This window comes from Oncorhynchus gorbuscha, linkage group LG03 (genome assembly GCF_021184085.1).
Source record: "Oncorhynchus gorbuscha isolate QuinsamMale2020 ecotype Even-year linkage group LG03, OgorEven_v1.0, whole genome shotgun sequence".
Taxonomy (NCBI): domain Eukaryota; kingdom Metazoa; phylum Chordata; class Actinopteri; order Salmoniformes; family Salmonidae; genus Oncorhynchus; species Oncorhynchus gorbuscha.
The window spans coordinates 36,520,362-36,531,326 of record NC_060175.1 but is presented as its reverse complement, the minus strand read 5'-3'; the positions used below and the strand labels follow the sequence as shown (position 1 = coordinate 36,531,326).

Below are 10,965 nucleotides of genomic sequence, written 5' to 3'. Positions count from 1 at the left end.
GCAAAATTAAAGCCATTTTCATAAAAAAAGTTAAATAGAAATAGGCCTACACTCACCGGTTATAGGAATGCTTGGTGAGGGTTTCCAAAACAGAGAACTAATAATAGTCTCTTTGTGATGGACGGGTTCATATTTGATGCCCTTATTTATTATATATATTTATTTTTCTCTTGGTTCTCTCTAATGTGTTGGGAGGTTGTGGGGTCTGTAGGGATTTGGAGGGTTGCCAAGAGCTCTCCTCAGACTTCTTTGGGGAAAAGCTCCACAGATACATTATGTCTCACACAGCCATGCTTCCATGCTCAGCTGTATTTATGCCAGAAGGAATTTTTATTGTGGGTTATTTATGAATAAGCACCATAAATATTTTTCTATCAACATTTGTATTTATTTTCAATAATAGACAATGCACACATACTGGAGGGTCCAATCACAGATATCAGCAATCATGACAATCCACACAAAACAAAATTATGTTTCAAGAATGATATAACTATTTGCAAACTGTCAAGAGTTTACGCCATAGTTACAGAGTACACAATGCTATGATCTTACAGGGAGAAGTAGGAGATAACAAAACAATTTCATCATGGTATATTACTGGAGAAGAAAATGTACCCCACCCTCTCCCTTACAAAGTAGGTGAATAAATGTTTTCATTGAAATCAATGTTAAGATCTTTTGGAGTTTGTCACAGTCCATCACACACTTCAACGGTGGTGGCTCAAGCTTGGTTTATCACAGCCATTGACCGCTCTATACGAGCAATTTCTTGAAAATATGATTATTGTGGATGTGATAACCACCATAAAGCTTTTGAACTTATCACAGAATAGAATTGTTGATGATTGATTTCGCCCAATCTAGATACACCTGGGTTCCGTAGAGGTCTTTGTCTACATCGCCATTCCTAGTTGCAAGTTCATCATTGATCAGAAGTGAGGCGCAGAGCAGAGGCATAAGAGCACCTCACACAACAAGAAAATACATTTTGAGACACAACATTAGAACCATGAGCAACACAAAGCAGGAGGTCATTGTTCTTGCAGCTCCTGCAAACACAACGGATGAAAAGAACAGCTGCCCCCCCCAACATTTGGACTGAACTCCTGGCTGTCAGAGACATGGTAGTGGAGCAACGCTTGGAGCTGAGAAACACAGATGCCAAGATGAGAGCCCCCAAGGGTGTGGTGGAGAAACTCACCATAGTTAATGAAGGTACATTAAGAGATCAACTCAACTACTGTCTTTGGTTGGTTTTATTTAATAAATATCCTTCAACATTATTTCTGTCATTATAGCCATGGAGGCCAGGCTGAAAGTCAGTGAGGGCTTGGTAGCGGGGCTGAAGAAAGAAATGTCCGGTACTGTAATGCACAAAGCAACATTTTGATAATCATTCCCTTTTGGTACTTTTTGGTAAGGGTCCCTGCCCTGTGTACACAGAGAGGTCAGTGGTGGTGTTCTCCTCTGCACTGGGGAGCACCATAGGGCCTTATAACAATCACACCGCTGTGGTCTTCAAACGAGTCTACACCAACATCGGTGGGGCACATTATGATACTTTCACACCTCATTCCCTTTTCTTTGTTTAAAGTTCATAGTTTTTGGGTTATAATAAAGAACCTTTTTGATTGGCCTATACCTGTTGTTTGGGTCCCCTCATTTTTGCCACGAGCTATGAGCCGGCCTGGGACACATCTGACTGCACAATCCAATGTCTCATCAACTAAATCACTAATATCTTAATGCTTATATTTAGGTGTGTTCACTGCAAAGGTTAAAGGAGTCTACCACTTTGCGATTACTGGATTTGGCCGTGGAACATATCCTATGATTTTAAGCATGTACAAGAACTCCCAGAAGGTCATCTTTGCATTCCACAACTCATCTAATGATTATTACATCAACATGTCAAACTCAGTCTCCCTGCAACTAAAGGTTGGGGAGAATGTGTATGTTCAACTCAGGGGTGGAGCAGTTGCCCTTGATGATCACGATGTTGTCACTACTTTCAGTGGTCATCTTCTGTTTCCAAGGTGAAAAAGGGGCACAGGAGTGGAGGAGTGACCAAGATGAGGCCTCTGACAACCACAATGGGCTCTGTCAACTATTAATAGCAGTAACATAATTACAAATCCTATTTTTATTCGAGCTCTCAACATGATGATAGTATTCGTAATCATTATGCTATAAATACAAAAATACTAGGGATTTAGTTTTTAATCTTCGTTTATGCAAATAATTTATATTTGATGAGCTAACTTTCACAGTTTTTGGAATATGATCAGCATGATTAAAAAGAGTTCATGATGTGGTAATGGTGTATAATGTGTAGAGGTACTTAGAAATGTAATCAAACGTACGCTTGGCCCCGTCTTCATCCTTTATGAAGATTTTCCTGAGTTGCAGTTCCTATAAGGAAATCAGTCATTTGAAATAAATAGGCCCTAATCTATGGCTTTCTCATGACTGGGAATACAGATATGGATCTGTTGGTCACAGATACTTTAAAAAAAGATTACACTTCTCCATTTTGCCAGTGGTCATCGAAGATGAGCATTTTCCCATTGAAGTCGGTTACGACGCCGAACTGCAGTCAGGTCAAGAGCCTGGTGATGACGATGAGCATGCAGATAAGCTTCCATGAGACGATTTCTGACAGTTTATGTAAAACTTCTTCGGTTCTGCAAACCCACAGTTTCATCAGCTGTCTGGGTTGCTGGTCTCAGATGATCACAAAAATGAAGAAGCCGGATGTGGAGGTCCTGAGCTAGCATGGTTACACGTGGTCTGCAGTTTTGAGGCCGGTTGGACGTACTGCCAAACAACGTTGGAGGTGGATTATGGTAGAGAAATTAACATTAAATTCTCTGGCAACAGCTCTGGTGGACTTTCCTGCAGTAGTCAGCATGACAATTGCATGCTCCCTCAAAACTTGAGACATCTGTGGCATTGTGTTGTGTGACAAAACTGCACCTTTTAGAGTGTCCTTTTATTGTCCCCAGCACAAGGCTCACCTGTGTAATGATCATGCTGTTTAATCAGCTTCTTGATATGCCACACCTATCAGGTGGATGGATTATCTTGGCAAAGGAGAAATGCTCACTAGTAGGGATCTAAACACATTTGTGCACAAAATCTGAGAGAAATACGGAGATCTTTTATTTCAGCTCATGAAACATGGAACCAGCACTTTTACATGTTGCATTGATATTTTTGTTCAGTATAAATATGGTTCCATAGAACTACGATCTGTATTACATAAATATTTTGTTTGATTTCAGAATCGATGCCTGACTGAGGTGGAGAGAAACATTTTTATAAATATTGTTTACTTATCTTCAGGTCAAAAGATTTTCATGACACCCAAAGGTGAAACAATAAATGTACTTCAGGATAATATATACATACTGTATTTATTTAAAACAAATCTAACAACCAAGTACACATATCTACCTTATTTCACAATAAATTATATTTTAGTTGTGCACCAACATCTATAAACACAAATGCATTTTTTGGTGTTAATGCATGTTCTAAGCAGAATATCAGGGTCTGTGAAGCTATTAGTTTAGAAGAATTGTCATGACAGATACGAGTCTAACCCCCATTCAAATGACCAATAGCAGAAGGATCAGCCATCATAACAAAAAATAACCGTGGTCCGTGATGGACCTTAGTTTGAGGCAGATAAAAACACTTAATGTGTATTTTACTGCACTTACACTTGGCTGTAGCATACTCTAAAATAGCTATGTGTTTTTGAGCAATCAATTTCCCTGTTTAGATTAAAATACCATACATGCACTTGACTAATTTGAGTCCCTTGATGCACCTGCTGTGGGCAAAATTAAAAAATATTGAGCAACACTGAAAGAAAACATAGATCTCTGATACTATTCAAAGGAAACTTTCATGTCTGGCCTTGTGTTCAGAAAAACATGAAAGAGCATTGGGGAGGTACCCATCAACAAATTCCCAGGAGTATTATAGCAAAATGTCTCAGTTAGATAGAAGGTGGGGGACATTGGTGACATTTCTTATATAGGAATTTGCATTATAAGCATAACAGTCTTATTCATTACGGTACTCTTCCACTAGTTTCCTATAAGTACATGTTGAGATTTCACAAATGTACACAATATGTACAAAAATACATACTTTGGGCAGGAAGTGCTTGCAAAAGACAGACAATAACATGATTCTGGCGCTCTTCACAAGAAATACAGCATAATGAAAAAACATGAAATAAAATAACATCAATCAATACATTTGGACATATGAACCACAAATACTTTGTAAAAAGCTATTGTGTTGTTGGGGTCATTTTTCAATGAGTCCTCTCAATGTGACAGTATATTGTAGTAGATTCAACCTTTACCATAAACAGTATGTTTTCATAATTTCAAGATGTCATCAAGACAAGAGGGGTTAAGGGTAGACCCAGAGGCAGGGCTTTGATTGGTCCATTTCAGTGCTGTGGAATGTCAGACAGGAACTTACCTGTCCAGACAGTGAGCTCTTATAGCAAAAGTCCCCTTTACACCAAAAGGTCATAGGGTTTTAGAGGATGTCCTTACGTGACTCACAAATGAACATGGATGCATCATTTGTACCACTTGAATGTCCCTCCCTCACCACAGGAAGAACACAAGCCCCCTTACATTGAAATCATTAGTACATCAGTTAAGCATACATGGATCTCATTTATGTATTTTTACAGTATGCATTGGTAATGGATGCAATAAAAGAGGTTGTTTAATTTCCCCCTGCATTTGTCTAAAGTATTGGTTATGTATTCCTCCAGGTAAGTATCCACTCTATGTGTCCAGTGTCTGTGCAGTGTGTGGGTTCCTGCGAGAAGTAGTGTTTGCTGTGGTTCTGTCCCGACTGTTGGCTCCCTGGCAGCTGTGACTGTGTGCCCTGAAATCACTGGCCTGACTTACACTGCGTACCCACCACTCTCTTCTTGGCTTGGTAGAAATCTGCAGAGACAGAAACCAATAGAGGCCTTGTCAGCATTGGACTTCTTATTCAAAATGGAATTTTAAAGTAAACCAGCAGTTCAACCCTACCAACATATAACCCATCCCCAAAAACCAACCCCTACATCCACACACGACACCAACACTCCTGCCTGTGAGGTTGGTCTGTTTAGTCTTCGGTCTGTTTCGTCGTCAGTCTGTTTTCGTTGTGGTTCGTGTTCTCCTTCTTGTCTGGTGTTTTCTCCAGATTCTGGTGGTTGGTTACGCACTTCTCAGGGGTGCAAGGGATATTCTCCTTGCCACGGTGCAATGGCCCTGCCCTGACCCTCCCTGTGATGGCCACCAGGCCTCCCTCCCTCTGTGCCTCCTCCTGACCCAAAAGGCAGGGTTGGTAGAGGAGAGGCAGCTTGGTGCTTAGAACCCCCTCCCACTGGAAGTCTCCCCCAGCCAGAGGCTTCTCTGACAGGAAATCAAAGCCCCAGCGGTGGCAGGCGTCCTCCAGGTCTCTGCGCAAGGCATTCTGGTACTCCTGCTGCAGCTGCTCATGGTCCACTGGGCCAAACAGGTTCCGTCTGGCAGGACCTTTCCCCAGGGAGCTCAGAATCCACTTGTCCATGGTTGTTCTGGTTCTACACTGCAGGGCACAAAGGGAGAGAACAGCATGGTTATTTAAGTATACAGATATCTACTTTTATTACCTTTATTTAACTAACTGCCTATCTAAGGTCTTCGAAAGCCAAGTCAACAAACAGGTGACTGACCATCTCGAATCCCACCGTACCTTCTCCGCTATGCAATCCGGTTTCCGAGCCGGTCACGGGTGCACCTCAGCCACACTCAAGGTACTAAACGACATCATAACCGCCATCGATAAAAGACAGTACTGTGCAGCCGTCTTCATCGACCTTGCCAAGGCTTTCGACTCTGTCAATCACCATATTCTTATCGGCAGACTCAGTAGCCTCGGTTTTTCGGATGACTGCCTTGCCTGGTTCACCAATTACTTTGCAGACAGAGTTCAGTGTGTCAAATCGGAGGGCATGTTGTCCGGTCCTCTGGCAGTCTCTATGGGGGTGCCACAGGGTTCAATTCTCGGGCCGACTCTTTTCTCTGTATATATCAATGATGTTGCTCTTGCTGCGGGCGATTCCCTGATCCACCTCTACGCAGACGACACCATTGTATACACTTTCGGCCCGTCATTGGACACTGTGCTATCTAACCTCCAATCGAGCTTCAATGCCATACAACACTCCTTCCGTGGCCTCCAACTGCTCTTAAACGCTAGTAAAACCAAATGCATGCTTTTCAACCGATCGCTGCCTGCACCCGCATGCCCGACTAGCATCACCACACTGGATGGCTCCGACCTTGAATATGTGGACACCTATAAGTACCTAGGTGTCTGGCTAGACTGCAAACTCTCCTTCCAGACCCATATCAAACATCTCCAATCGAAAATCAAATCAAGAATCGGCTTTCTATTCCGCAACAAAGCCTCCTTCACTCACGCTGCCAAGCTTACCCTAGTAAAACTGACTATCCTACCGATCCTTGACTTCGGCGACGTCATCTACAAAATTGCTTCCAACACTCTACTCAGCAAACTGGATGCAGTTTATCACAGTGCCATCCGTTTTGTCACTAAAGCACCTTATACTACCCACCACTGCGACTTGTATGCTCTAGTCGGCTGGCCCTCGCTACATATTCGTCGCCAGACCCACTGGCTTCAGGTCATCTACAAGGCCATGCTAGGCAAAGCTCCGCCTTATCTCAGCTCACTGGTCACTTTGGCAACACCCATCCGTAGCACGCGCTCCAGCAGGTGTATCTCATTGATCATCCCTAAAGCCAACACCTCATTCGACCGCCTTTCGTTCCAGTACTCTGCTGCCTGTGACTGGAACGAATTGCAAAATCGCTGAAGTTGGAGACTTTTATCTCCCTCACCAACTTCAAACATCAGCTAGCTGAGCAGCTAACCGATCGCTGCAGCTGTACATAATCTATTGGTAAATAGCACACCCATTTTCACCTACCTCATCCCCACAGTTTTTATTTATTTACTTTTCTGCTCTTTTGCACACCAATATCTCTACCTGTACATGATCATTTATCACTCCAGTGTTAATCTGCAATATTGTAATTATTCGCCTACCTCCTCATGCCTTTTGCACACATTGTATATAGACTCCCCTTTTCTTCTCTGTGTTATTGACTTGTTAATTGTTTACTCCATGTGTAACTCTGTGTTGTCTGTTCACACTGCTATGCTTTATCTTGGCCAGGTCGCAGTTGCAAATGAGAACCTGTTCTCAACTAGCCTACCTGGTTAAATAAAGGTGAAATAAAAAAATAAAAAAAGGCAAGTCAGTTAAGAACAAATTCTTATTTTCAATGACAGCCTAGGAACAGTGGGTTAACTGGTCTAGGAACAGTGGGTTAACTGCCTGGTCAGGAGCAGAACAACAGCTTTGTACCTTGTCAGCTCGGGGGTTTGAACTTGCAACCTTCCGGTTACTAGTCCAACACTCTAACCACTAGGCTACCCTGTTACAGAGCACAGCGAGAGCTAGAGCAAACAGTAATGTCATCAATAAGATCATGTAAAAAGATCTCATGTCAAATGTAGACACCTGATCTACACTACATGACCATTATTTACACTATATTTACACTACATGGCCAAAAGCCCGTCCAACATCTCATTCCCCCCTCCCCTTCTGTGCTGCTATAACAGCCTCAACTCTTCTGGGAAGGCTTTCCACAAGATGTTGGAGCACTGCTGCAGGGACTTGCTTCCATTCAGCCACAAGAGCATTAGTGAGGTCGGGCACTGATGTTGGGCGATTAGGCCTGGCTTGCAGCCAGTGTTCCAATTCATCACAAAGGTGTTCGATGAGGTTGAGGCTCTGTGCTTCAGCACTTGGCGGTCCCGTTCTGTGAGCTTGTTTGGCCTACCACTTTGCGGCTGAGCCTTGTTACTCCCACCTTTCCGTTTCCACTTCACAACAACACTACTAGCAGGGCAGAAATTTTACAAACTGAATTGTTGGAAAGGTGGCATCCTATGACGATGCCACATTGAAAGTCAGGGAGCCCCTACAGTAAGGCCATTCCACTGACAGTGTTTGTCTATGGAGATTGCATGGCTGTGTGCTCGATTTTATATACTTGTCAGAAACGGGTGTGGCTAAAATAGCCGAATCCACTAATTTGAAGGGGTGTCCATATACTTTTGTAAATATAGTGTACATTGTCTGAGTTGACAGTTTGTTGAAATATCCTTAATATGTGACACAAGTTCATTTCTTGTGTCTTCTACTGTATAGAATAGCAAATCTAATCTAATTTTAAATTAGATTTTTTTTTTTATGTTTCACTTCAATCAGATGCCTCTGAACTTGTGAACAAAGGTAAATATGATAGATTATTGCTATGTGAGACCAAGACTGTTTCTCTCAGATTTAAATATCAACAACTAAGGTAGTAACCCAAATAAATGATCTTAAATCGGCCTATCATATCACCAACAATCAAACTGAAACAAATATTAGTAAATGGCATCAATAAATCAGATATTCCAATAACAACCAAATATCACACCATAATCACTGAAACACTACTAGCTAATGCAACAAGATGTAAGAAGTTGTATAGCTAGCCTACCCCAACCAATAAAGAACTTACCATTTATGCACAAGTAAATCTCTCTCAAAATCCCAACTGTACACTTCATCAGTGTAAAGGAGGAACTGGACTGTGTGTTCAGGATGCTGCAGTTCTATTTAACTGCTTGCCATCAGACTATGATTCATAAAGCCCTCCTACTGTCCTGATCTAGTACAGTACATGCCTGGGCAAACCTCTACAGCGACATGTAAAGACAAGTCCTGGACGTCAACTCTTGTGGCTGTAGTACTACATATAACCACTAGGTGCCAGTGTTAACCCATAACTTTCGTTTTTGACAAACAAAATGCAGAGATCCACAAGCACTTTTTGAATGTGCAAAATGCACATTCCACAGTTGTAAATGTTTCTGAACATTTGCTCACACGTCGTTCTATATTTGTTAAAATGTTCGCTTTTTTTGTGAGCTATATTCAATACATATACAGATCAAGGTTGAATTAGTGAAATATTTTACACATTTACAGATCCTATTTTATTTACTAAATATATTCATAGATCATAGTTTCATTTGTGAATCATGTTGAATATACGCACAGATAATGATAGACATTTACAGATAAAAAAAAAAAAATCTCACTCCAAACTAGCTTCGTGAAAACTTGTCTGATGTCAGGCAACAATACAAATAGAGTTAACTACAGTAAATGAATAGAGGCTGAAATTGGGTAAATCTATGTCACGTGTCAAACTCATTCCACAGAAGACCGAGCGTCTTGGGGTTGTCGGTCCTCCCCTGTACTTGACTGATGAATTAAGGTCACTAATTAATAAGGAACACCCCTCCCCTGGTTGTCTAGGTCGAAAGATCATCGGTTGAGAAGGTGGTTGGAAACTGAGGTTTTGTTTGAAACTTCTAGTGAGTCGGGTGAAGCTAATAACACAGAAAGTGAGAATACTGGGTTACAGTGGCGAAGAAAAAGGGAAACAAGAGACGTGAAGCAGTATTGGAAAATAGGTAGTATTTAATCGGATTGAGGGTTTTGGATCAATGCTATTTAGGAAATCCATTTAACGTCTCCAGGAAAATCTGGAATGTGTTGGAGGAAAGTGTGGAGTCGGTGAGTCACAAGAAGTGATCTTAGATTGTTTGTGTCTGCGGAGGAGAAGAAGCGTGTTTTAAGACTCAAATTATATTGTTGCGGAATGTTTCCTGTTGGATTTCGTAGCAGGGTGCTATCTAGGGGGTGATTTCTAGGGTGGCGCAAGAAATAAAGTCAGAGAATATAACTGAAGACATCGATAGAGTGGTTGGTGCAAATCGACTGACGTGTATGGAGAAAATAAATTCAATTCATCCACGCTACTGTTCTTTGAGTCTCTCCCTTCTCATACGAAGTTAGGATTCATGAGATACCCTGTCAGAGCTTTTGTGCACAAACCCCTTCAAGTGTCGTAAATGTAAAATATTTGGTAATGTGTCAAGTGTGTGCAGAAGGGAAGAGTATCTTATGCCAGATGAATGCTGCAACTGGAGGTGATCATGCACCTGCATTTCTGGAGTGCCCTGTTAGGGTGGAGGGTAAGGAGTGTCCAGTGCGTCTCCCATGTGGATGGGTTTTCTCAGTTAACATGTTTTATTTTAATATGATGTAGTTTTCCCCCCTTTTCTGCACTGTTCTTTTAGTTTCTTATTCAATATCCCGTCCAGCTGATGGTGGTAATGCAACGTTCTCGCTCTGTCGCCACCCGCCGTTAACCCCATCGAAGACGAAGAGAAGATGGTTGTCGGTTTTAATTGAACGGAAAAAACGAAAACTCAAGAGACATCACTACGGGAACCTGGATGCAGTAAGGACACGTGCAGAGAGAAGTTGCACCGCATTCCTATGAGATCCAAATGGCGCATGGATCACAACTTAGAGGAAACCGAGTGGCTCTAAGGCTTCAGCCGTTTACTCAAGGGACTGAGGATCATGAGGAGGACACTACTTAAGTGTCAAATGCCTTCAGCATTGGACAAAAGTCAGAACACCCTGACTGACAATGAATGCTGTTCAACTGCTTCAATAAGTGCTTCAGCAGAACCAAAAAGGACTGCCAAAGCCTCAAAGGCTAATTGAGAATGACAACAAAACAAATAACCTGGACTGAATGTTTGTGGAAACAAAGAGCCACAATAGAGTATTGTTGGACAGAGACTGTATTTATTTGGGAAACACAAATTCACTCAATATGTTTGCCTCCTTAAGTGATGAGTGAGTCAAGCAGACCACCATAGTCCCTGGGCCCAAGAACACCATGGTAACCTACCTAAATGACCAACGATCTGTAGCACTCA

At 41.9% G+C, this 10,965-nt stretch overlaps 1 protein-coding gene across 2 annotated transcripts; it reads right to left on the bottom strand.

Annotated features, from left to right (window-relative positions):
- Positions 1-3,150: 3,150 nt before the first annotated feature.
- LOC124019911 (cyclin-dependent kinase inhibitor 1B-like) lies at positions 3,151-8,794 on the bottom strand. 2 transcript variants are annotated; one of them, XM_046335362.1, is made up of 3 exons: positions 8,682-8,794; positions 5,114-5,622; positions 3,151-4,988 (listed from the first exon to the last, which is right to left on the bottom strand). In XM_046335362.1, exons 1-2 carry the CDS (start codon positions 8,682-8,684, stop codon positions 5,158-5,160), a joined length of 468 nt encoding a protein of 155 aa, XP_046191318.1. In that variant the 5' UTR covers positions 8,685-8,794; the 3' UTR covers positions 3,151-4,988; positions 5,114-5,157. The 2 variants fall into 2 exon arrangements, with proteins under 2 accessions (XP_046191318.1, XP_046191311.1); XM_046335355.1 differs by having other exon boundaries at positions 3,151-5,622.
- Positions 8,795-10,965: the final 2,171 nt, after the last annotated feature.